Source organism: Pseudorasbora parva, chromosome 1 (assembly GCF_024679245.1).
Source record: "Pseudorasbora parva isolate DD20220531a chromosome 1, ASM2467924v1, whole genome shotgun sequence".
Lineage (NCBI taxonomy): Eukaryota > Metazoa > Chordata > Actinopteri > Cypriniformes > Gobionidae > Pseudorasbora > Pseudorasbora parva.
This window is the reverse complement of record NC_090172.1, coordinates 12,315,909-12,343,880: the sequence shown is the minus strand read 5'-3', so window position 1 is coordinate 12,343,880 and position 27,972 is coordinate 12,315,909. Positions and strand designations below refer to the sequence as shown.

At 36.9% G+C, this 27,972-nt stretch overlaps 1 protein-coding gene across 2 annotated transcripts in view; it reads right to left on the bottom strand.

Annotated features, from left to right (window-relative positions):
- lrp4 (low density lipoprotein receptor-related protein 4) overlaps positions 1 to 27,972 on the bottom strand; it is a 132,776-nt gene that overhangs the window by 23,059 nt on the left and 81,745 nt on the right. For both annotated transcript variants that reach the window (XM_067423339.1, XM_067423418.1), the window contains exons 9-23: positions 27,486 to 27,611; positions 27,236 to 27,370; positions 21,518 to 21,643; positions 21,192 to 21,422; positions 19,329 to 19,485; positions 17,722 to 17,939; positions 12,445 to 12,621; positions 11,505 to 11,630; positions 10,624 to 10,832; positions 9,547 to 9,628; positions 9,211 to 9,316; positions 5,814 to 6,015; positions 5,536 to 5,725; positions 3,895 to 4,026; positions 345 to 485 (exon numbers count right to left, since the gene is read on the bottom strand). In XM_067423339.1, coding sequence (XP_067279440.1) covers positions 345 to 485; positions 3,895 to 4,026; positions 5,536 to 5,725; positions 5,814 to 6,015; positions 9,211 to 9,316; positions 9,547 to 9,628; positions 10,624 to 10,832; positions 11,505 to 11,630; positions 12,445 to 12,621; positions 17,722 to 17,939; positions 19,329 to 19,485; positions 21,192 to 21,422; positions 21,518 to 21,643; positions 27,236 to 27,370; positions 27,486 to 27,611 — 2,358 coding nt within the window. The remainder of the gene's footprint in view (positions 1 to 344; positions 486 to 3,894; positions 4,027 to 5,535; positions 5,726 to 5,813; positions 6,016 to 9,210; positions 9,317 to 9,546; positions 9,629 to 10,623; positions 10,833 to 11,504; positions 11,631 to 12,444; positions 12,622 to 17,721; positions 17,940 to 19,328; positions 19,486 to 21,191; positions 21,423 to 21,517; positions 21,644 to 27,235; positions 27,371 to 27,485; positions 27,612 to 27,972) is intronic.

Sequence of the window (27,972 nt, the reverse complement as noted above, 5' to 3'; positions counted from 1 at the left end):
TGTTACTTTCAAAAGGTCATATGCAATATTTCATAATAGGGTTTATATTCAAACTTAATTGATAAACTTTTATCTCAGGTCTTCTGTGACAATATGAATATTTGTAACAGAAATAACGATATGTGTGGTTGAAAAGGCGTTTACTTATACCTGACAACTGCTTTCTCTGGCTCAGCGGCAGCAGCAGACTCAGATTTGAACGTGATTTTGTCAGTTTTAAAAGACAAAGGCGAATCGTTGTCGTTTAGGAATGAGATAGAGTGGGTGTTTGAATGGAGATCGCAATCTTTTAACGATTTATTGTGCAGCTCTACTGTCTATATATTGAGAATTTGTCCTTGCACCTTCTACAGCATCCACTCCAATGGCAATCGTGTTCTTCATAGACACACTGACTGCCAGAACAACATCAGCAAAGTAGGGGATGTCCAAAGAAATCATTCTGATGTCGGTTCGCCGTGCAAAGATAAGAAAGCTGTTCATTGCTGTAAGACAAGAGAGAATAATAATAATGAAGTGTTTTTTTTCATATAGCAAAAATAAAAAAAATATTTTGTGCAATGTATAAACTGATTAATTATAAAAGTTATATAATTTGTATAAAAATTAAAAAACTAAAATCTATGAAGATTAAGAAAAATAATAAAGAATCAACATTTTCAGATATCTGGCATATATTAGTGCAGATTAAAGTGTAAAAATGTTTTAAATGCAAACCATAGCGAAAGCAAAAATCTGAAAGTTTGACTTCCTTTCTTCTCTGTGACAAGCGGGTGTCAGAAACAGGAAGTTGTACTGCCTATTTGGTTTATGGGTAACCAGGGCGGCAACAACATTATTCCCGCCTTTCCATAAGCACCACCATTCCATCAGGGAGTGAATGTGCATTTTGTATGACATTTTTTTTATGGCTGATGGAAAAGTAAATTTGAAAAATCAAAATCCAAAATGTGGTATTTAGAATTATTCACAATAAAGCAATACATAATCTTAGCGAATGTGTACACGTTCCAGTAAACGTTCTTTTGTCATTTTGTCTGAGTCAAGAAAATAGTGGGTGAAGCTAGTGCAAACAGCCTTTGCCAACAAAATGGGCTATTTTCACAAAATGTAAATTAGCATGTTGTTATCATCATAATGTCAAAGAACTTCTTAAAAGGTTACTTCAGCGATTAGCATATGGCTTTTTATCAGTAGAAACCCTGGAGTATATTTAAATGATCGTGCTCCCCCCGCCCTCATATCCCCCTGAGATGAGATATTAATGCATTTTATTTCTGAAAAAATTACTCCAATGACGCAAATTGACGATATTTGCGTCACTGGTAACATTTTTGGCCAGAGGCTAAAGACTACAGTCAGCAGAGGGAGCTATTTCCATGTTTTCAACCCACACATGGAGGTATGGGAGATCGCACTCACAGCTCAGCTCGCAGCTGCAGGCATTCATGTAAACTGAGATATGCTGAGCAATGTAAGCATTTTAACTTCTCAAATGAATTACTATTAAAAGTTAAGCTTCCAAAGGCTTGAACTGAAAACGCACCAGACTGAACATGCGCTGGGAATGTATATGTCACGAGCGTGGTCACGTTTACCTCAGCTCTCATCACGGTGAATGTAATCTGACTCCTGCAGCGTTTTGGGCTGTGACACTCCCTCAGCGGCTAAATCACATTTTGAACAGACACATTCAGTTTTTAATTGTAGTGTCTGTTCTCTAACTGAACTGATTTTATGAAGATGAACGCGGTGGTGGGAAAGTGATTCAGACACAGTGATTCAGTAGCGGTGGCTTTGGGAGTGGCCTCGTAGGGCAGCGAAGCATTCTGGGAATTGTTGTCTTTTATCTCCATGAGACAAAAATACATTTGATCTTTTCTCTTACTGCGTCCAACCTCGGCAGCGATGGCGCGTTGCGAAAGGCCTTGCGTGCGAAAGCCTTTTTGCCTTTGCCATCGGGAGATCTTCACACTATGACTGCTTGAAGGACAATGACAGGAAAGCCATATTTTTGTGCAGATTTGACGTTTTTATGGTTATGGTCTTAAACATTTGATCAGCTGATGAACGGCCTGTTTGAGTTTAAATGCAGTTTTCAATAAATTGCCTACTCTCTATTTTTTGTGTCTTCCTCCTGTTCCTTCTTTTGGCATTTTGAAGCAGCACTTACAACCCGGTTATGACACACAAGTGCGAAATGTGTAAAACTTGCAATGCATCCCCTGGTCTTAAGATTTTGTTCAGGAGTGTATATTGTGATTTAGAATGTATTACATACATTCGTGATGAGCTGAATGAGCTCTCCTCATGAGAACTGAGGTAAACACAACCATACTCGCGAGATAGATTCACAGCGCGTGTTTAGTCTGGCACGTTTTCAGTTCATGCCTTTGGAAGCTTAACTTTCATAGGAATTATTTTAAGAAGTTGAAAGACTTCCAAGAATGCCTGACCGCGCGTTCACACCGCCGCCGGCGAAAGCGTCAAAATTTGCTCTTGCCGCCCTGACAACGACGCTGTAGAAAGCTCCGTGGACGTGCTGCTGCTCTGACGTAGATCGAATGTTTTTTCTTTTTTTAAACTGTATTTAAAGAGGCCGCATATCAAACAAGCATGTTGATGGATATATTAACCACAAGTAGGGTATAAATTAACTTCATGAAATCGTTTAAATGTGAAAGTAAGAATGAATTGCATACCCGCTGAACAACGAGCGTTCTAGCGCCTGTAAAATAGTGTTGCACGACTTCATAACAAATTACACAACACTATGAATGATCTCGTCATAAATGATAGGGAAACCCGCACAGCAATGATCAACCTCTCCTACAATTTGCTTGGGAACTAATGTGGTCGGAACCAAAGTTTACAGGCCTGCGTTATCTGGATTTCTCTCAAGCAGAGCACTTCTACATTCTGAATGGTTGCCGCCTGTTGCCGCCGAACCGCGTCATAGCTCATTACCATAAAGTTGAGCTGATTTCAACTCTCCTCGACGCCCAAATCGTCCAAGACGCGCCGCGCCGCTCTTGCCGGAGCTCGCCGCCTGGCTACCATTGAAAATGAATGACTTCCAGCCAGCTTGCTGCTCTCGCCGCCGGCGGAGTGAACACACAGTGAGGCTGCGAGCTGAGCTGTAAGTGCGATCTCCCATCCCCCATGCACAGGTTGAAAACATGTGGAAATGGCTCCCTCTGCTGGCTGTAGTCTTTAGCTTCTGGCCAAACATTTGACGATATTTGCGTCATGGGAGGAATTTTTCCCGAAATAAAATGCATAAATCTCTTGTCTCAGGGGGATATGAGGAGGGGGAGCACAATCACTTAAATATACTCCAGGGTTTCTACTGATACAAAGCCATATGCTAATTGCTGAAGTAACCCTTTAAATACAGATACATCTTTCCAGTGCTGAACTACCCCTTTAAATGTATGCACAGGAACAGTAGGTGACATTTACTGTACAAGTGGAAATAGAACAAGCTTACCCAATCAGATCTGATCGGTGGCATAAAATGACTAGAGTTGACAACCAAGTAATTAAGTTGAGCAAAAGGACACAAATCCTCTACTAAAAACCAACCAAATGGTTTTCTGTCAGTGACTCTTGCCTTCAGATATGCACCATGACATCACCACTGACATATCATTACGGTGACCCCTAAACCCCTAAGGCAATTTAAAATGAGCCTCAAATTTCAAAGATTCTTCTACCCCTTGCAACTAAAACCATGGACTGAACTGTTACCTGGAATCCCAAAAGCAAAAAACACCTGCAGCCATTTTATTCAATTTCAAGTCAATTGTGGAGTTATGGCTGTGGAATGAGCAGTTATTGCTGGTTCCTTAGATATTCGAGATGGGTAGAGCAGCACGGATTTATCGGCATTACCGTGAGTGCAAGTCTTGCCATCCGCCTGTAGGTTGATACCAGTGGGACATGCACAGCTTGAGGCTTTGGGAGCAGGAGCCAGAAGGCAAAGGTGACTGCAGCCACCATTATTCACCGAACAGGGCGTCTGGACTTTAGACAGAAAGCAAAAAGAGTGGAGACAGGTGAGAGAGAAAGGGGAAGAAATGGCCGTTCAATCAGATGTAACAGATGCCTATCAGGCCTCTGGGTGTCCCGGTAGATCATAATACACGAATGAGACTCCAGACTGAAGATCAGTTATCACTGGCCTTAATCCTCTGTCTGAAAACCCAAGACATTGGATACGGCAGAGACCCACATATCTGCTAGGCATGTGTGAGTGAATTTCAGTTGTCAATGGAAAAAATAAGAAGAACAGGGATGCCAACTTAAAAATTATTTACGAAGTTATAGAATACAGTTGAGGCATTAACATAATTTGATTTCCGCTGAAATATTTTCAAGTATGCAATAAGTTCAGATATGTAAATAACCCCTAGTCAAACTTGACTGAATTTAAACAATAATTTTAATTGTTGAAATTTTATTTCAGTCTAACATTGTGTATTAACCAGGCAGGACCCAAGATTTTAGCAACAAGCAATTCGCTTGCCTAAATGATATGTGAAAAATTCATTCATAACTTGAGGTAAAATATTTATAAAAATAATATACTTTAAACACTTAACTGAATTTTAATTGCAATTTAAATGAAAATGTGTCAGTTTAAATTTACATAAAATTCAACTAGATGAATTTTACCAGGCTTTAAAGTGAAAGAAAAAAAAGAGCCCAAAAATGAACATTATCCCATGACTTACTCACCCTGCACCTCTGCAGTTAAAAATTATTATGCTACAAGTTATGGTTGTGAGACGAAGCATAAGCACTTTCAACTGCAGAGGCACTTTAAATGCGTTTTCTATAAGTTGAATACGGAAGGCGATCGGCCGGAACTTCACTTTATAAAGTTTTAAATATGGATATTTTTCCTACACAAACGCATCACTTTGCTTTCGTTGGCCATTATTAACCCCCCTGGAGCCGTGTGGAGCAGTTATATGATGGACAGATGCATTTTTATGGACTTCAAAAACAGAACAACATACTGCCATTATAAAGCTTGGATTAGCCAGGACTTGTTTAATATAACTCTGATTTTATTTGTCTGAAAGAAGAATGTCATATACACCAAGGATGACTTGAGGGGGATTAAATCATGGGCTAATTTTAATTTTTGGGTGAACTATCCCTTTAAGTACATCTTCACGTCTTTTCAAAAATGTCTGAAATATGATTAAAGTGTGCTGCTGAAGGTAATGATAAATGGCAAATTATTGTATATTATGACAATTTCTGTCATATGTCTATGTCATGCACTTAAATATATTTGTAATTATAATTTAAAATACTAACCCATTAAATTTAACATCAAATGACAATACAGGTCAAATTACTTACATTTGCTTAAGTACGATAGACTACGTTGACAAAGCTACAATATGTCCAAACTTATGACTATTTTGTTTATTTGGTACCAGTATTATTGATACACAATAGCTCTATTGTGATGATGACAGTTGTGATTATTGATACATAACTCTATTGTGACCTTTGTACCTGTAGTTCTATGCTGGTGGAACATGTGAATGTCCATGAGGTTTTCAAGGTTTTCGGCCAGCGTTCTTCGGTCCAAACCAGTAAGCTTGTCTGCACTTTGGATGCTCTTGGATTGCCAGTCTGTCCAATAAATTCTGTCTTCGTGGAGTGTCAACCCAAACGGATGAGGCAACTGACTGCCAATCAACACCTTCAATGCAGAAGAACAAATGAGAAAGTATGTATTGCAACCTTTAGCCTAATTAATTCATAAGAAACACATACACTCTCATTTGTACCTGTCTGCCTGATCCATCAAAGTTGCCATACTCAATGGTCTTAATGCTAGCATCAGCCCAGTACAGCCTCTCAGTTTCGTAGTCGATTGCCAACCCATTAGGCCAGGTCAGGTTAGATGAGATAATCACAGTACGGTTGGATGCATCCATTCCAGAACGCTCAATCTTAGGATTTGCACCCCAATCCGTCCAGTACATGAATCTGTGGTGAGACAAAACAAATTAGGTTATGTACATTTGTATATAGTGTTGTGTAAACATCCACATCTATTACTGTAATACTATCCAAATGAGTATAACATATCCTCCATTTATATTTACATTCTTGGTAAATAGACTTGGTAAAAGCAGTCTTTAATTCAAATTATTCACAAAAATCTGTTTTTTTAATGCAATTAATTCTTCCCTATAAATGTTCCTTATAGTACATTAAAATACATATCTATTCATTGTTACACCTTTAGAAAGTATAGTGTAAACAGCCAAGTTCCTATGTAACAAGGAATTTGCAAAAATTATAATGCATTTAACTTACAAATTCTTTTTTTATATAATACATTATAAATGTACAATGCATTGTACATTAAAGCATTTTAGCATTTCTGTAGAGCATGGCGCTAACAATGCCAAGGTCATGAGTTTGATTCCCAGGGAATGAATGAACTGATCAAATGTAAACCTTGAACGCTTAGGAGGTCACGCACAGGCCAAATTCCTTTACTCATCCATCACTACGGGAAAGACCCAATAAAGTAATAATGTGACAAAAGGCTGTTGAGTTGCACAAATCAGGAAATGAATACAAGAAAATAGCGCTGTTGTTGAAAAGGGCCATTTTCATTATCCAATCATTATCAATGGAAGTACCTCATGCCAACTGTGATATATGGTGTTTCTTTGATGTTATAGTAGTTTTCTAGTAGTCCCTAGACAACTTAAGATTCATGGCATCATGGACTCCATCAAGTACCAGCAGATATTAAACCAACCCCCTGATTGACCCTGTCAGGAAGCTTGAACATTGTCATGACAGGACATTAGGTCTCATTCATTAATAATTACGTGGGTTATTTATTTAGTTTTTTTACACATTTTGTATGCAAACTTCTCGTACTACTCTCGGGGGTGGGGGGAGTTTCAGTCAATCTCATGTCAATCTTGAGTACCTATAGAGTAGTTTTGCATCCTACATCTCTCTGAAAAGTCTTCAGTTTTATTATATTTATAAAAGAAAGATAGGCAGTACCGACTTTTTCCGGAAAAAAAACAAGTAGCTGGAGGCGTAGCGAGTGGGCGGAGCTAGAGAATGACGAGCGCACACAAAGCGGTGACGTCCTCAAGCGTGGAGAAGAAAACGCTACCCAGATTCAACTAATACAGATATGATCCGGAGGCTGAAATAAATTGAACAGGAGAAGCAACAACAGCAAGACGTCCGTCTCTGTGGTATGTACTGTATTTAGTGGCCTGTCAACATTTGCGTTTGTTTACTCGCAGTTTATGAGGACATGATTTGGTTTATGGACTATTGTATGCGACTAAACCTTAGCAGTAGCAAGCAAAGCGGTTTTGCACGTCAGACTAGTGTAACGTTATACATAGAACAACAATGGAGTCCGTTAGCGCATTTGAATGATGAAGCACGCTTTGTGAGAAAGCTAGGTTTATGTTTGGGTGGTTTTACAATAAACAAATTGGACCGCTCCGTCAAAAACACACTTCTTTGGTAACTGTTGATTTTGTGAAGTCCTGTGACAGCAGTGACTGTGGAGATCCACTTTTGCGACGTGACTAAAGCGATGTTGTGCCGCTTCCCGTCATTTCTGCGTTCAAATCGGTTAAAATGCAGTGCTGCCTTCCCGGAATGCTGTGCTGAAGCGTTGAAGTCGCTTGACGTCACCCATAGGAATAAAGTGAAGCGCGGTGTGACAGAAGTGTTGCACGGATGACTGGATCTGCACCTGAGAGCAGTGTTTATGGGCGTGCGTTTGCTCTCTCGCTCTAGTCACGCGCGCGCACACCCTTCCGGGAGAAGAGCCGGTACGGCCCATACAAGGACCTTCCGCTCTATCGACGTCAAGCCGACCCATACTCGAAAAAAACTCTCCGAAACTTGTGAGAAACCGGAAGGAGTATTTTTAAAACAGAAATACTCTATCAAAAGTCCAACTTAGTTTTTGAAACTTTGTCTATGTTTAGGATGGGAATCCAAGTCTTTAACAGTGTAAAAAGCTCAGTATGCATGAAACAGCATCCCCCCCCCCCCCTTTATTGACTTTAATTTTTAAATCCCATTTTTAATCCGTAGGGTTTAATATGGAGTTGGCCCACCCTTTGCAGCTACAACAGCTTCAACTGTTCTGGCAAGGCTTTCCACAAGATTTATGAGTGTGTTTATAGGAATTTTTGTATATGATTTTTGTAATGTATGGGAATTTTTGAAAACATTTTCTGGAAGCGCATTTGTGAGGTCAGGCACTGATGTTGGAAGAGAAGGCTTGGCTCACAGTCTCTGCTCTAATTCATCCCAAAAAGTGTTCTATTGGGTTAAGGTCAGGACTCACACCACACCAAACTCTCTCATCCACAGCTTTATGGACCTTGCTTTGTGCACAGTCATATTGGAACAGGAAGGGGCCATCCTCAAACTGTCCCCTCAAAGTTGGAAGCATGAAATCATACAAAATGTTTTGGTATGCTGAAGCATTAAGAGTTAATTTCCTTTCATATTCACCCAAACCCTGAAAAAAAACCACACACCATAATCACCCCTCCACCAAACTTTACACGGGTACAATGCAGTCAGGCAAGTACCATTCTCCTGGCAACTACTAAACCCAGAATGGTCCATTGGAATTCTAGACAGAGAAGCGTGATACGTCACTCTGGGGAACACGTCTCCACTGCTCTAGAGTCCAGTGGCGGTGTGCTTTACTGCTCTGCCATGGAAACCCATTCCATTAAGCTTTCTATGCACTGTTCTTGAGCTAATCTGAAGGCCACATTATGTCTGGAGGTCTGTAGCCATTAACTGCAGAAAGTTGGGACTTCTGTGCACTGTGTGCCTCAGCATGCGATGACCCCGCTCTCTGATTTTACGTGGCCTGTTGCTGTTGAACTTAATCGCAGCTCCAGATATAACCCTCCTTTGATTAATGTGTAAAATTGCTTGGTACGCAGAATTTACACACAAATTTGTGAATGCATATGGTTAATAAATGAGACCTGGATCTAAATCACACCACAAAATCAACACAAAAATGGTTGCTTGAGCATAAGCAAGGACTTCTGAAACTGAAGGATATGGAGAGATTCCTTATGGCGGAATGGTTTCAGATCTCTGGTGATGTGTTCATTAGGTGGGAAACAAAACAAGATGAGATCCTTCTTAACCTACCCGCCAATTGGGTCAACAACAATGTCCCGGGGACGATCGAGATTCTCCCAGATCAGAACTGTACGCATGCTTCCATCTGTGTTTGAAACTTCAATCCGGTCTGTGCCTAAAAGTGTTATGAATGAAAAAGAGATATATGTGTGTGTGTATCAAATGTTTCTTAACAACATTGGGAAAAAAATAATATCTAAGTTTAGCTGGGAAAAAAACCCTAAAAAAACCATTAGAATTCACCCTAATAATGATAATTATTAAGCAAAAAATATGGAAAAATATCAATATAAACGTATGCATAATCCACTTGGTCTGAAAGATGAACCAATAAAAGATTAGTACCTGCATCAGTCCAGTACAGTTTATGTGTCAGCCAATCAATAGCTAGGCCAGCAGGGCTTTCCAAACTTGTGTCCACCACAACCTGCAACCAAATTGAATATAATCTGTCAAACTACATGAAAATAAATGACAGCCATCTGCTTTATAAAGTTTGTTCTCCAGGGGTCAGTATTTCACACATCTCTCCATACTATATACTAAAATCTGCAAAGTTCATACATTAGACTTCCAACAGCAGTGACGTCCACAGACATTCAGATACACAGATCATTCTGAGATAATTTCTTATTATCATCAATGCTCAAAACATTTTTAGCTGCTTTTTATTTATTTTTTGTTTTTTGAGATTTTTTTATTTATTTTATAACATTCATCAAGATTCATTATTCATCAAAGAATTTTTTTGTTTCCAAAAAAAACAAAAAACATTAAGCAGCACAACTAACACTACCATTAACAATAATAATGTTTCCTTAGCACCACATCAGCATATTAGAATGATTTCTGAAAGATTGTGTGGTGTTAAATATGGGAGTAATGATGCTGAAAATTCATCTGTATCGTCACAGGAATAAATGACATTTTACAATATATTACAACAGAAAGAAGTTCCTTTTAATTAAATAAACACTATTTATCTACTACTATCTACTGAGACTAAGAGACTACTTTCAAAAACACATGATCCTTCAGAAATCATTTTAATTTGCAGCTTAAGAAACTATCATCATCATTATCAACAACATCATCATCATCATCATCAATGTTTAAAACAGTTGTGCAATTTTTAATCTTTGATTAATAGAAAGTTCAAAAGAACAGCATTTATCTGAAATAGAAAGCTTCTGTACACATCAGAAGTGTAATAAGAAATGCAATAACAACCGTTTTATATTTATGCAAGTATATGATGAACAGCCACAAAGAACAGTACCTGATCTACCTACCTGTTACCCATCTAAAGCTTTTTTTTAATGTTTTTTCCAGTTTTAAAGGATGCTTCATTATTACCATTATGCATTTATATAGACAAAACAATAAATCTGTTTCTGGGTCTCGAGCTAAATTCCTGCTAACCTCCTGTTTGGTGCCGTCCCATTTTGCTCTGTTGATGGAATCAGTGGTGACGTCAGTCCAGTATATATATCGCTCACTGGAGTCCCAGTCCAGGGCCACTGCATTTCGAATATCAGCCAGTGGAATGACATCATCCAACTTGTCTTCAGTGTCAAAGCTGAGTCGACGGATGTCCGTCCTTCGGGCAAAAAGCAGGAACTTGTCAAGACCTGATCAAAGACCAAAGGTCTCCTGTCAGTTCTTCAGATTTGAAAAGTTTCATAAGTATAGACAAGCATTTATTTCACAAAGTCAGAAATGTGATCATTATGAAAGGAAAATGACAAATTTAGTATGGATTTGTTAAATAACATTTATCATTCATTTTTGTTACATATAAAAAAAGAATGGTTAGTTGATAAAGAGCAGCTGCATTTGACAGATTGATTATTAACATTTATAAGTATTCGTATAAGTAAGTGTACATATTAGTGCACTATAAAAAAAAAAAATTCTCACAAATTACGGAAATGTCCGTCAATGGCGAGGAAAGACTTGACTTAAAAATTATTTTTACTGTTAAAACGATAACCATTATTACGTATCATCATTAAGACAATAATTGAGAAAACTTCTGAATCATGTTACTGATTAAACTTATAATTCAGTTTGTTGTATTTACCCATAATGTATCTGTGAATCTACATTACACCTCTCTTCTTGTAATCCCTTCAGAAGCCTGCTGTCAGTGAGTGAAAGGCTTCTCGTGGTATCAATACAATGATGCACATGATCACTTTCTGGAAGTTTGTATTGCACTTCTCACATAACTGTCCCCTCAGGGTAGAGGGCTTAGGTTGTGGCATAAATAAGGATCAATAACTAAAACATGCAGTACTTACTCTGGGCACATTTATAGTGGTCCACCTTTTTAAAGCCTGTAGGACATGCACAGGTGTAGGTCTTATTGCTTGGAAGACACAGGTGACTGCAGCCACCATTATTGCTCCCACAGCGATTTCTCCCTCCTAAAAATAACAAGACAAAACAATAACACTTTTAAAATGAATTGTATTAACTTAAACCAAGGACATTGGAAAATTGTGACAGTGGCGACATTTCTGCAAAATAATACATTTTTTCACGTTTCATTGCACTTTCAAAATTATCTGCCCTAGTTTTTTTTTATGAATTAATGAATTAATGAATTAGTTTTATCCAAAACAGAAAAATATGAATCTGCCAATGTTTTATTATGTTTGATGATGTATGTATCATGCCAGTTTATTAATAAAATGTCTGGTGAGTGGCACAAAAAGTTTGATGCTCTATCATGTTTAATTTACCACCTACACTAAACCGAACCAAAAGTGTTAACGATGCAAACGGGAAATAAAAATGCATTAACCAAGCCATTTTAGCTTGCTTATATCTGTCTTTTTTTAGCTTGTGACTTGTTTCACGGAACTCTTACCCAAGTGCTCTGTATCACAACTCAAATACATAGCAAGTTTGCTAAGGTTTACAAATCACGCGCTATGATAAGTGTTTTTATGTCATAACACAATATTGTGCAAGAAATTGGATGAAAATAAGTGTTTATTAATCGATAACCTGCCCTTGTAATGACATTTTGTGTGAAAGAATAAACATTGTTAGTATTTTACAGACACAATTGTTCATTTCAGCTGAAAATGCAGTAAATTGTATGTATAAGTACGTTTTTAGAGTACCAACGAGCCAACGTTGCATTTACTTTAAGACGGTTTGTGCTTGTAAACATTGTTTAATATAATCATTGTCTACTACACAATGAGTAATAAGGACTTATGTTAGGTTGACCTGCAGGTTGCCTCTGTGGATGCAGCGTGTGGATGTCCATGGGAAAATGCAGCTTGTTTCGGATGACCTCTTGGTTCTTGCCAGTGAACTTGTTAGCACTGTTGATACTCTTGGTGTGCCAGTCGGTCCAGTACAGACTGTCTTCAAACACCGTGATGGCAAACGGATGTGGAAGACCTGGAAGATGGAAAGAAAGTTGAGAGTTTGGAATCATGAGTGGACTGCTGTCATTTATATATATAAGTGCTGTCAATTGATAATAAATAAATAAATAAATAATTCACATTTTCCTGTAATTAATCGTGATTAATCAAACCTAACATGCAAGTTTGTAATCATGATTAACATTTTGTAGAAAAATATATACCAACTTTTAATTTAAGTGAACTTAAAACAATCTTCTCATAAACCCATTGTAATAAATTACATATTTAACTGTGTGTTTAATATATCAGGGCTCAACTTTAAGGTTTTTCTCTACTGGACCAGATTTGCACAAATTCTTTGTTTTTTTGTGACCCATGTAACCTTGTAAACAGTGCTTTAAGATTTTCAGGTTGGTCGAACAAGTAAATGTACAGAAATGGAATAATTTTTTTCTGTATCTATGCAATAAACACATACATTATAAACTGAATATAGATTAATCCTTATTAAAGCTACAAAAGTTATTGAGTCAAGAGCAGTGAGTGATTCTCTCTTTGTCTTCTGTTCTTTGATTTTACATAAATGACAGGCACCAGCAGGTTTATTAGGCTTCCGTCACTTTAAGACCTGACGCACATGACACGCATCCCATTTTCTCACAACTCTTTACATTCATTTAACACTTTTGAACTCATTTAAGACTGGGCTTATGAGGATACTCGCCAATATTGGGAATTTAGAAATAATTTTGTCTCGTTGTCTTTTCAAGAGAACTCTAAAGCGGTATTACGAGTGCACGTCTCTGGTGTTTGTTCACAGAAAGCAGCTTCACAGACAAATTAGATTTTTTCTGCCTTATCATGCTTGAATGGTTTAATAGCACTTGAATGATAGCATCATATAATGTCATACTAGCCAAAAAAAATGCCAGGAAAAAAAATGGATGCTGATTTAAGTGTGCAAAATACTTTGAACGTTTTAAACAAAAAAATTGTATCGTGTTAACATATTCCTTTGACAGCCCTAATATATAATTAATGACTGCAGTCCAAAGCTCAAGACCTAAAAGACAGAAAGTTGACAGTCTTCTAATAATATACTCAGATGATTTATAATCCTCATTATGTTTAAGAGTGAAAATCAAGATGAAATTATATTTTTGGTCAAATTATTTTTGGGTTCTGCACAACAGTAAATAGCCGCATATGTAAGAAACATAGTAGGCTTTATGGAATGTCAAGCTTTATGTCTACACTTTCTACGGTTACATTCATAAGTTCAGGTCCAACCTGACCCAGGGGTAAATAATGATGGTTTTCAATGCAGCTGCGTTTTCTTGAGTGAAGAGCGTCACAAGATCTCTTTCCTTTTCCCTCTCCCTCTCCCTCTCCCACACACTACACGCACTCTACAATTCTTGATTCTGTTTAGCTCACAGATGCTCTAAGGCACTTTTTTCCCCTGATTGGCTAAGCTGTGTTCTAAGCTGTTTTATGACTGCAATTATATAGCGCTTAACAGACCTATGGCCATCCAAAGCACTTTACATTTTGCCTCACATTCGCCGATTCATACACCGACGGCGGTGTCAGCATGTATGGCACCATCCAACTCATCAGGAGCAGCTGGGGTTAGGTGTCTTGCTCATGGACACCTCGACACTTGGTCAGGTGGAATCAGGGATCGAACCACCAACCTTCCAGTTTGTAGCCAACCTACATGAACCACTGAGCCACTGCCACCCTGGCAGTTTTAAAATACTCTTTAAACACACCTGTGACTTTTATAATAATGTCAAATTAATCAAGTTGAACTTTAAAGTGCATTTTATATACTAGCAACACTAACATACTAAAGCACATGTAAAGTACTTGATTATAATAACTGTATTGTGTTTATTGATATTACATCTAAAATGTATATTGTATTTTAAATGTACTAAACTGCTACTTCATTACAAATCCGTGATTACAAATATTATGTTTCAATAGAAATCACATTAAAATATATTTTAATTTAGCATAAATGCTTTTCATTACATTGCGCAGTTCAGCTTAACCCTATTTCAAGCACAATAGAAATGATTATGAAATTACACAAAGACGTACTTTCAAATTCAGCTGATTGCATATCATTTAAACTGATTTAAACTATTATATATTTATTTAATTGTAATTAACATGCAATTAAGTGTCCAAAAAAACTTGAGTTCACACTTAAGTATATTATTTCTGTAATAAGTATGCTAAACTATACATTTTCACAAGGGTTTATTGTGATTTTTTTAAAGATCAAATTAGACATGAAACTGTAAACTTTGAATTCAAAGGAGAATTCTTCCCTTCGAGCAACAATCAGAGATGGCAGCAAAAAAAGTTGGCACTACAACCTACTATTTTTTTTACTACATACTTGTAACCTTGCATATTTTTAGTTATTTCTCTTCTTTTCTGCATTGCTCTTCTGCTCTAACTTGTGTGCAATTTTAGCTTATTCTTTAAACTTGGCACTCTGCCAAACTATAGGCGTGTAACGTGCCCTGCCTGTATCTGCCGCCTTTTCTGCACCTTTCACCCTTCTCCAGGTGTACACACACAGCATGGGGTTGTTTTGTGATCTTATCTTTGTAGAGAAGCAAGCATAGGTTTGAGTTAGAAGGTTTGTTTGCCTTTTCCGTCTTTTTTCTTTTGTTTCCAGCTCCGCTGACATCTGCTGTCCCACCTTGCTGGTACCTTTCTCTTGTCATCTCAATCATCATTCACTTTTGATCTTGTTTTTCCAGTCAGCATATCTTTTCTCTGTGTGTGTGCACTTATATTTTTTTATAATGCTGGTGCCTCCCTCCCTAGTAAATCTGTCATTGATGACCACTGTAAGCAAATCTGCACTGAATTTTTTTTTTTTAGAGCTCCGTTTTCAGGTCTAAATATTCCCCCACATTTCCCAGGTGCACAGGTATTTTGTTCCTGCAAACCCCGAGGCTTAGTCCTCCTTTCTAGTTTGCATTTAGAAAGAACATCGGTTGCACTCTATCACACATCAGAGAGACATCTGAATTTATCTACAAGACAAGCTTATCCTCAAATGAACAGAATACTCAATAATAATAAAAGCACAGCTGCCTAACAAAGTTTCTTAAAGGACAATCTGTAAATCTGTCCAGCTGTTGAAACACTGAATGAACAATAGAATTGATGCTTTGTTGAAGCAAAGTGCGTTTTAAAATGATTTGCCCATAAGATGCACTTTAAAAGTTTAATCAGAAAACTAAAGTCTCTTTTTAAAATGTCAACTAAGTGGTTTAGACTGACTTGAATCATATCAGTCTGGTTTTAGTGAAATCAAACTAACAATATTAAATAAAACACACTACAATTTTGAAACACAATTTATTCCAGTGATGCCAAAGCTGAATTTTCAGCATCATTACTCCAGTCGTCATCTATCACATGATCCTTCAGAAATCATCTGATTTATTATTCATTTTTATTAGAGCTCAATAATTAATAATGGTTCTTATTATTATCAATGTTGGAAAGCTTTGTACTGCTTAATATGTTTGTGGAAACTGATACACTTGATACACAAAAATCATCAGGATTGATTAGGGCTCTTCGCACCAAAGGAACCTTTTCATAGTTCTCAGAACTATTGGCGGAAGTATCTAGCCTGACGTGGTCATACTCAATTCTAGTCAGAATGCGAGTCTGATACTGCTCCATTGGGCTCTAATTATGGCGAAGCGACGCATAACGTTAGTTGTCAAATGTCAACAGAACTTAACTGCACTGGGTTGCCAAGTCCACGTTTTTTTCTGCGGGTTGTTTTCCATGTCTGCGGGTTGAAGCGACTATTATATGATATATAGACACATGAATGTGAATTTTAGTAGGTAACCTTGCTAAAATAACACACATTTTATCCCCCAAAAGCCATTTTTTTTCCTGAGACGCATCCAGGCTAGGAAGTACCCGGATCTTGGCGCACCGCAGAAACGAGGAATGATTTTAGTTCTAAGTACTCCTTTTGGGGGAACTAAGTTAGCTCATACTATAGAGTATGGTTTAACACACCACAATAGGAACAACCAGTGACATAAGCGTACGCTGAATGGCCCAAACCAGAACCCACAATAAAAAATAAAAAAAGATGTCTACACACTAGTTTATAGCCTATATATATTTACTCCAGAAAGTAACTCTATGAACATGGAAAACCGTAATAGATGGACCTCAACCTTTATGCCAAAGACGCAACTTTATTAGAAGACCAAGCTAAACACGAGTATGTATTTCTGCTAAGCTAGCGACACTGGACATCATCCACACAGCAAATGCTAATGCTTTTTCATATACCGTCTACTTTCTAACGTATTAGACAGGACTGTTAAACAGATCATAAACTAGTAAAGACAGAATTGTGAGAACTGTGTGCTCAGCTGTGTGGCATTCTCAGCACTGTCAAAAAAGGTCGCCTGCGCCATCAAAATAAAAGTCACAACAACAACCGCAGCAGCTTAAGTCACTTCAGAGTTCCTCCTGACGGTGCAAATGCAACCAGGAAATATTCCTAGGTGAAACTTTAGTTCTCCGGGAACCATCCTGGTGGCTAGTTCCTAGAATTACCAGACGCGTCAGCAAAGACAATTATAATGTACAAAACATTTCTAAAGATTTCAAATAAAAGCTTTTGATCTTTCGATTCATCAAAGAATCCGAAAAAAAGATGCATCAGTTTCCACAAAATAAATACAAAGCAGCAAAACGGTTTTCAACATTGACATTGAAATAAGAAATGTTTCTCAAGCATCAAATCAGCATATAAGAATGATTTCTAAAGGATCATGTGACACTGAAGACTGGAGCAATGATGCTAAAAAAATAATAATCTGCTTTACAATAAAATAAATAAACGGCATATTAAAATATATTCCTATAGAAAAAGTTATTTTAAAATGTGATAATATTTTACAATATTACAGCTTTTACTGGATTTTTGATCCAATAAATGGAACCTTGGTGAGCATAAGAGACTTTTTTCAAAAACATACAACGTTAATTGTGAAACCAAGCCCCATGTTTACCACTCTATAAGAGATTTATCTGGAAAAGGTTTTTTTGTTTTTTTTACCTTGGCTAATGACAGCTTTTCTATTCTTTCCATCCAGGTCAGCTCTTTCAATGACGTGGTGTTTGGCATCCACCCAGTACATGCGGTGACTGGCATAGTCAATGGTAAGTCCATTGGGCCAGAATAGGTGTGTATCAGCAATGATTTTACGATTAGAGCCATCCATGTTGGCATATTCAATGCGTGGCATATTTCCCCAGTCAGTCCAGTAAATCTTCCTAAAGACAGAGCATAAGTGATGTTAAAAACATTGTTTAATCTGAATTAATTTAATACCAATGAAGCAAGCAATAAATGTCCTTTTTGATAATGGCATAACATTGGAAACATATTTTTCCAACTCAATTTTGACTTTATGCAATTTACAGGAATTACTGTTTATAGGTTTTTACCATAAGGCCTAAAACAAAAAGTGCTTTTTAAGAAAAACTAGTGACAGAATCATAAAAAGTGTGATTTTTTTGTAAGGACTGAAACAAATTCCAATAAATGTCACCCTACAAATAATCCTTATCCTTTAAAGCTTTTATCAGGCATTTTATCCCTCAGAAAAATGATGTAATGCTTTGGCTTTTCTCAAATACAGCAAGATCTACATGCATCTGTGTGTAAGAATCAGTGACAACAAAGCCAGTCACAACAAGGGCTAAATTTGGTTGGAGAATTCAAGCCAGATTTCGTAAACCCCTTTGTCCTCCATGACAAAGAGCCATGATGAGCGGCGGCTGCAACTCAAGCCTTGTGACAATCTCTGAAAAAAAGTTTTGCACAGCCTTTGTGATTAGTTACGAAGTTTAGCCAGAAGTCACCAGAATGGCTTCACGCTCTGCTTACCATTGCTTATTACAGAACAACAACTTCTGGTCACAAGAGGGGATTTCTCCCCGTGCAAAAGAACAAAGAGGCAGTGACAGTTTTCAGTATACAAAATAATAACGGTACAGAATTTAAAGATAAATTAAAAGGGTCTCAGCATGAAGAAAGTGTCTGATGTCTGATGAAAAAGAGGTACAACTTAGAGGAATTTTAAAAAGTAAAACGTAGAGCTTTCAGACACTTAATTGCATGTTAATTGCAATAAAAAGGTAAGTTTAATGGAATTTTACATTTCTATTAAATTCAATTAACTGAACATTAGAAGCAACTTAAGTAAGACTTTATATGTAATTTAATATAATTTCTATGTAATGTATGTAGTTACTTCTATTGTCTTTGATATATGGTTAAAGTTTAGTGTTAAATGTACTGACAAGCATTTATGGTAAACTAAAATACACTAAAATCATTTTGATTGAATCGTGTATGTATTATGTATATACTATGTATATACTACATTTATGCATTAACATCAAATGTAATATTAAACTACATTTCAACTCATAATCAAGTACTTCACGTGATTTGTTAGTCAACACTTCAAAATAAGTAAATATTTAAAGCATGATAAAATATTGTACTTTTTAAAAGTGTACTTAAGTGTGTTAAGAAACATTTGCGTATTTATTGTGCAAAGCTTGTGATGAATATCCTTTTGAAGGATCCAGCATTATTTGCAAATTGTACTTTACATTATATGTGAAGTAAGACACAAGAGTCTGAATATTTACCCTTCAATGGGGTGCAGAGCAATGGCACGGGGTTTCTCCATTCTTTGCCATAAAAGCACTTTACGGTGTGTGCCATCCAGATTGGCCACTTCAATACGAGACGTTCCTGAGTCAGTCCAGTAGAGCTTATTTTGAATCCAGTCTATGGCCAGACCACCTAAGATATTGGAATATTAATAAAAACTATTATTCAAATGTTATGTATTATTTCTTCTGAGAATCAAACTGAGCATCAAATTAGGGAATATCAGAACATCAAAATCTTGAAGAAAAAAAAGGAAATGTCACTTAAGTTATAAAAAATAATTATATGATATTAAAATGAATATAATATTTTAGGCAGTGTATCAGTACTGCACAACTATAAAAACAATTGCTGATTATTGTCCTTGATATTTTTTGTCTTTGTACTTTTGTTTAACAAAAGCTTTTATTTAGAGAAGTTTTTCTTCATCTAGGCTAAAAAAATATATTTAAAAAAAGCCAATGACTGTTTACTTTATTGTTGTTTTATACATTTGTTAATCAAGAAATTGCCTAAACTGACAAAAATCACATTGGTTCTCTAAACAGCATGAAGAACGAAACTATTTTTTATATTTTGAACTAATTATACACAAAGCGAGCAACATAATACTGGAATTATTCCATTATCAATCAATAAAATTGTCACTAAATGCTTTAGACAGTGTATTGTAGTTGTAGTTTAGTATCTGCAGTCCTATTATAATCAACGCAGCTGTCTACCCTGCAATATAAATCTCTTAATTACACTGTGACTGTGTCTTGGGTGTAATGGGAGATTTTGTGCTTTGTTGTATCTCCAAATACTCCATTATTTATTTGATTAAATGTGAACCTTAACAGGATACACTGTAAAAAATAAAAAAATAAAAGAAAACTGGAGTTAAAATATGTAAAATATATTTAATTATTTGTAGTTGTTTTAATTAATTTAATGAATTAAACTTTTCCAACTAATTGTAATTTTAATGAAACAGACATACATTACTGGTCAATATCTCCAAATCTATCATCTATCATAACCATAATCACAAGCTGTATTATTCAGCACAAAGATAACCACAAAAACTTCAACAGAAACACTTTTGAATGTCAACTATAAGAGCATTAAACTCTTATACTTTCTTTTTACTAAAACAAAAAAACAAAAAATGTTAATTTCAACATTTACTCCCCATATCCAGTCCTGAGAACTATCATTTCTACTGCCCAGTTTTCACATATATCAAGACGATTTGACACAACTTCAGTGAACTTCACATGAACCTCTCTCTACCCCTACTCATAACTTATCTCTAAAATAAAAGGGAAATGATAGGGGGATGTATACTGATGTAGAAGCTCCTAAATCTGTCTGTAAACCTAAACTTGACATCCAAATCCGATTGGTTGATTGGAATGTTGTTCCAAGATCAACAAAAGATGTGAAATCTTGTTCACCTATTAGGTTGCTGTAATAAACCGACATTAGTGTCAACACAAGCCATCAAAATAATGCTTGCAACTTAAAATGTTTAATTAAATTAGAATTAAAACAATAAATTAGAATGTTTAACTTACAACCATTCAATTAAATTGTTCTGTAAAAATTCTGTAACATCAAGACAAAAAATTATGTAATGTGGCTGAATCAACCTACAGTACATACATAACTTTATAACACCAAAACTACATATGGGTTAAATCAAGCAGAACTTTTAAAGTAACAACTGCAGGTTATGACTTTTTGCAGGGTGGTGTATAGTGCATAGTAAGTAAGAGTCCTAAAATGGCAGCGATGCATTTGAGGAACATACTGTAAAAAAGGCTGGCTAAACTGATCAAATATTTACTGCTCACCTGGGCTCTCAAGACCCGTGGACACGACCTCCTCCACATTGCTACCGTTGAGGCTGGCTCTCATGATACGGTCCAGTGTGACATCTGACCAGAATACCAGCTCTTTGTTATGATGAAAGTCCAACGCTATGGCATTTTCCAGATTATTGAGTAACAAAGTGTACTCAGAGCGGTGCGGTAGAACCTGTCGGATGTCAATCCGATTTGCAAACAACAGAACCGGTTCTGGACCTGGAATAGAAAACATGAAAATTACTATTAAATTGGACATCTCTTTTCCAAACCACCAATGTTTTGCTGCTTTTACTATACATATTCAGCCTCACCCAAAGCCTTGCAACTGCGTTTGTCAGGTCGAAGCTCATAACCTTGAACACACCAGCAGTGGAATCCTCCTTCTATGTTGGTACAGCCTTGACTACAATAACCTTCATCCGCACACTCATCCACATCTAGGTTTAGACACAGAAGCAGGACAGAAACATTTATTTAGTTAGTTTCTCCTTTAGTTATAGTAACATGTTGATTCAAGCACAGATAGATTGACTGCAAGACAGTGCAGCTTAGAACTTTCTACATTACAATTTCTAACATTACTTTTAAAAATAGTTAATGCCAGTAGCAAGGTTTTAGGTTCCCCTAAAACTGTATAATTATTAGGCAGCGAGGAAAGCTTGATCTATTTTTACAGTTCCTTCCCACCCTCTATTTTCTGAGTTTCAGCTTTTGCCCTCAGGATCTCGGTTCAGGTTCTACTCTGTTAGGAGTAACAGGTATAGACACTGGTTCATTCCCACTGCTATTTCTCTGTTAAATTTGGGTATGAGTGGAGCAGGGTGTAGTAGGAAGTAGAAATGTTGCCTGTGGATGTTGTCGTAGATTTCTTTTCTGTTGTGTATTGCATTTTCTGTTGTGTTATTTTTAAAAAATGGTGGCACTTTTTTTAATCAATATATTTATCATTTTCACATGAACAATTTACAGAATGCATTCAGTATACAAGTAGATAATCTTTACTAACCACCCCTGTCCCACACCTCAATAGACAGAACACTCCAAAAAGCGTTCTCTAAGCCATACAACTTGACTAGGTGGTTCTTCTAATTTCCATTGTATAGCTATACATTTCTTTGCTGCTTTCAGAGCCATCTTAACAAAACGTAAATTGTTCCTTTGATCAAGTTGGAGGACCGATTCATCTCCCAATAGCATACATCTCAGAACAAATCAAAGCTTAACATTAATAATCTTATCAATAGTTTGTACTGTATTTTCCCAATAGGTTTCAAGTTCCAAGCAGGTCCAAAACGTATGCAATAATGTACCAACCTCTGTTTTACATCTAGGACAACTGTCTAAGTATGAACCACTAATATTGTATCATCTTTCAGGTGCATAATAAACTCTGTGTATAATATTAAAGGTCCCATGGCATGAAATGTTCATTTTATGAGGTTTTTCAACATTAATATGAATTCCCCTAGCCTGAATACTGTCCCCAAGTGGCTAGACATTTTGATCGGTGCAAACCGAGTTCTGGCTTTCTCTGCCTTTAAGAAAATGAGAGCTCAGACGAGTTGATATTGAATTCTCCTGTTATGACGTCATAGCAGGAAAGGTTTCCTCCCCTTCCTCTGCTTTGCTCGCCCAGAGAATTAGTAGAGAATGGATTCAGTTCATCAGCCGCGTTGTCAACACAGGCTTTACCATATGGATTCAACAGCACAACCACAAACAGTGAGTAACAGTGTTCATTAATCTGGGATCAGTAATTTCTGATGTGCAGCTAATCATTCAAGTTCACAGAGACTTTCTTTCTAAATCATTTAATACTGTCAGTCCCGCCGCTGGCCGTAGTGATGAATCAGTGAATTAAGCCAGTGACTAAACGATCAACTTCACGCCATTTTGTTTTGTTGGCCAAGACTAAATTAACATGCATTATTGTTGACAAAAAGGACGAGACTTAAATGTTTTGCATTAAAATAAAAACTAAGATAAAATCTGTCTTCATTTTCATCAAAAATCATCTCTACTTTTTCATCACGAGAGAATATTCTGCTGTTATGCCTTCAGAATATTCCGAAAAAGTTTGCGCTGCTGTTGCTCAAGCACAGGTCTCGTCTCAGTCTCCTGTGGCTGCAACACAAAACTACATGGAGAAGACAACATTTGCCAACTGTCGTGCATTTTGCGTGAGGCACACGCTTTTTTTTTTTAACGCTCTCATTCTGGCCAAATAAATCTCATGCCAAATTTGTAAAGTTTTAATACGAAATTCAAACAATAAATAGCGTTTTGGCGCACTTAATGTGGCATAACGATTAAAGCCAGAGTCATTGAAATAACAGAGTGGCGACGTGCGTTCATCTCCCTGCGGCGCGTGCTGCCACGTGGCTCATGGAGCTCAAGCCAGCGCTCTCAATACATTTGTAATGAACATTTTGAGAAGATCGATTGAAACTCATTTTCAGTGAGCCTTGGGCAACCTCTTTTTGCCCGTTTTCTTTGGATTCGGCATATTAATTGGAATGTTTGAGATGCAACATTATTATTTTAAAAGAAAGTACTATTAAGAGTCTTTATTGAGGAGAGCTCCATGAACCACGCCTTACTCTACCACGCCTTACTTCCGCCATCACCGGAAGTCCAATGGTGGCATTTTTAATGGTGTTTCTAATGTTTGTTATAAATCGTTTTGTTTACTGGCCTTGCTGCAAAAACAATTGCCCTTTTGGGGCATAAATAAAGTAAAGTGATATTGTACTGTACTATATCTGAAACTAACACACCTACACACATACGTTCATTATTTTTAGGAGTTGATGTACTGTGCAGAAGTCTTATACATACTAGATTCTTCACCAAAAAGTTATTTTTACCCTTGAATAAATAACCTGTTTATCGCTGTAATGCTGCTTTTAAACAATCTGAGTTGTATACAGCACTATAAAAATAAAGGTGTCAGAAAGAAGAGCGCTCAATTGTATTAAATGAGTTTTGTTTTGAAGAAAACAAAAAGAAGAAGAAAAAAACAATGTACTTGGAGGTAATATAATATTAATGAAACAAAAGGCCACTTAAGTGTACATAAAGATATGTTCAGATATTTACAGTTCTCATTAAAACACATTAGTTACAAAAAAAATGTTTTTTTACTTTGTTTCAACTTCATTACAAATGCATAATTACAAATATATTTAAATACATTACATTTTTTGCTAAACTACAATATTTTTTTTAACAAGGGTATCTTTTGCTTTAGTTTGCCAAACATTGTTCTTTTGCCATTCATTTTTGTATGCACAAGGAGTACGACAACAGACTGTGTGCTCCACAATGAGATCTGCTCTCATTACCATCCAGTCTGTCTGGGATTAGATGAAGAAACAGAAAATAACTGAGATAGACTACATCTATAAGAACTGTGGCAACATCTCCAAGACACTTGGAGAAATCTATCAAAAACAATGTAAATAAAGTGTACAAATGTGTACAATATACCCGTTTACACCTGGTGTTTCTTTTGTCCACTTTTTTCCTGATTTCTTTAAGGGGAGGGTGTATGGGCAGGTAAATGTATGAGTTTTTCAGATTTTTCCTTCTAATGGACAAATTAGGCTTGCACAACTAAATTATAAACGTGCCTGGAGATGACAAAAACACAAGAGAGCAGCAGCTTTTGTTTCTGCTCTAACAGACACAAGACACCAGTGAAAGCTGTGTTCAAAATTAGGAATGGTGAAAGAACATTGTACTTGGTACATTTTTCATCTTCAAATCAAATTTGGGTCTCCAGCTGACAAAGTTTAAATCCTGTCTGGCAAGTGTGCTTCTCATAATGTTCATGCATTAAGTCAGTAGGTGGAGAATCGGTGCTCTATTATGGCTGTTTGAATGCATTAAACCACATGAGTGTTTACGCTATTCCGGTCAAATGTGTTTTCTTCACATCAAATGTGAAGAACCCGTTTACACCTGTATTGAGTGTCGCCGACTTGCCACCTTATCAGGTGTAAACAGAGCCAAAGAGCCAAAATATTTTAGGGTGTTTACACACCTATAGATTGTTTGTTTTGTTCCAAAACAGGGACTTGATTTGTTACTATGTTGCATTTTCTTCTTGGTTCGGTTTGATTTCACAAGGCAACCTTTCAAAGCATACCAAAATCACATGTGAGTATAACTAATGTCCTCAATGTGCTCAAAAGCAGACAGGCTGCTATTTATATAGCACATTTCCCAATATGAATTATACCATTTGGTCCCGTTGGTTCAGTTTGCTTTCACACTTCAAACGAGCTGCCCCCGAGTTTGTTTGCAATCGATGTGGATCCGAGCGTGATTGCAGCATTCACATATGTCTAAACAAACCGACCCAAGGGAGAATAAACACCTGGTTTCGAAACAAACGTTTAGGTCTGAAAGCACCCTTAGATATTTACCTTTTCCCCTTAGAATATAACAGAAAATCCTATAACAGAAATTCAAAAGTTTAAATCCCCTTGCTATTAAAGGAGCCCTAGAATGAAAGAGTGAATGAACCTCGTCATAGTGAAATGAAAAGAGTTCAGTACATGGACATCACATACAGTGAGTCTCAAACACCATTGCCTCCTCCTTCTTATTTTAATCTTGTTTGTGAAAAACACCACAGAAAAACAATTTTCAACGACGCAATCGCAGAGATCCTTAATATGTACGACCCCAACACTTGCATGTCAGCCCATGTTCATTTTCAGGCGGAACTAGGCCGTCGGGAGTTCAGCAGATAAACAAGTGTCACGCGAGCATAGCGAAAACGGCAGCTCTCATGGACACAAATGTCATCATCCAGGCTGTGCAGGGGATGTGAGGACTTTTCATAGCCTTCCCACAGATAAACAATGTCAACAGTCATGGTTGATGTTTGTGTACAATCGGATACCGCAACAAAGTAAATCAAACTTGTTTGTTTGCTCGGCTTATTTCACCACGGAGAGTTTTTCTAACCTGGGGCAATATAGCAGGATTCGCTCAGCGTCTGATACTGAAGAAAGGGCCGATTTCAACCGTATTCCTGCAAGCAGTAAGTGGTGATTTTATCCACTTATTGACTGTCGAACCCATTTCGGATTAAATTGAAAGATTCTTAGTAAGACAACATTACGATAATATCCCGTGTTGTCTAGATCTAATGCAAGATGCTAAAGTAACAATTGGAAACTCCAAGTAGCACACACAACAGTTTGTCAAATGAGAAAGGTTAATATTATTTCCTACCAGTGTTGTCATAAAATACAACAGTAGATACGTATGTTGATCCCTTTTAACGGATTGAAATCTAAATTAGCCTATATTTCATCATTAACACATAACTCAGAAGCTAACTACGTTAACTACGGTTTAGTTGCTTACAGATCACTCACTCGAGCCTTGTAGCTAACGTCAACTTCTTCACCATCTAAGTTGAAACAATAGTCATTTGACAAGGCTTCTAGTCAATTTGTTAAATAAATATACATTTTTGAGAACGGAATTATGATTAGTATTATGCAGTGGATGAGTAGTAAACATGACACTGACTATTTTGAGTGGCCTCTACATTACTTTGTTTGGCTAAATAAATCGACTTTTAAATCAGTACTCTACTGTTAAACTGTAACGTTACTGTACAAACAACATATTTACGCACTACCCAGTTCAGTTCGTGATTCACAGTAGAGAAGCTATCATTGTAAAATCATTGCCATGACGGATGGTATAGATGTGTTAGCTGTCATTGAGCAGCAGTTGAGTGAAACAGCCAATCAGAGCAGAACTCTGCATTAATATTCAAAACCTTCCAAATAAGGCAAAAACAGAGCATTACATCCTAGGGACAATTTCTAGGGTTGTAAATGGACAATTGTTTACCTTAAATAAGCCACATACCCTCTATTTAGATATCAAAGAACAATTTATCATATCGTTTCAACTCATTCTAGGGCACCTTTAACTTTCTTTTCTGCTGTCTTCTCAATTAACTGTCCTTTGTTTTGTTTGTCCCCTTGTCTATAGCTCACCTTTGCATGTCTTCCCATCCTGTGTTAATGTGTAGCCGGTGTGACAAGTGCACTGCACCAGACCTCGAGACATCTGGCATTTCTGTGAGCAACCTCCGTTGTTAACATTACAATTTTCATCACTTGACTTGGTGCCTAGAAACACACACACCGGCAAACATTTGAATGTTAACAAAGAGGAGGGAATGTAAGATTTTCGGTGTAAGATTTCACATGCGTCTGCATGCAGTAGTGCATTTTGTAGACTCACGGCAGTCCTGGAATGGATGTTCATCAGTCCCATCTTCACAGTCTTTGATGTCATTACAAACCTTACGCTGACCAATACAGCGGCCATTCTCACACAGGAACTGATCTGACGCGCATGGAGGAGTGTCTACGAAACAAGGGGAATGTAAAAAAGAAAACAATGCTGTTAATGTAGACCATTTCAGAACCCAAAACTATGCACATTGTGTGAATGTTTAATCCTTTTTTATTTTAACAAAACGTCTACTCATTACTTTTAGTTGCCCCAAAGCACAGCATGTAGTTGCATTAATTACCAGATGTTAGAAATAATCTAAATGCTTCAAAATATAATCTCTTTTATTTTATTTATCTATTCTAAGGCAGATTTATGGACTTCGTGCTCAATTAAGGAGCTGATCACATCACAATGATTGAAGAGATCAGTCACACCTAGTAATCTTTGTATTGTCTATAGCAGGGGTGTCTAACCCTGCTCCTGGAGAGCT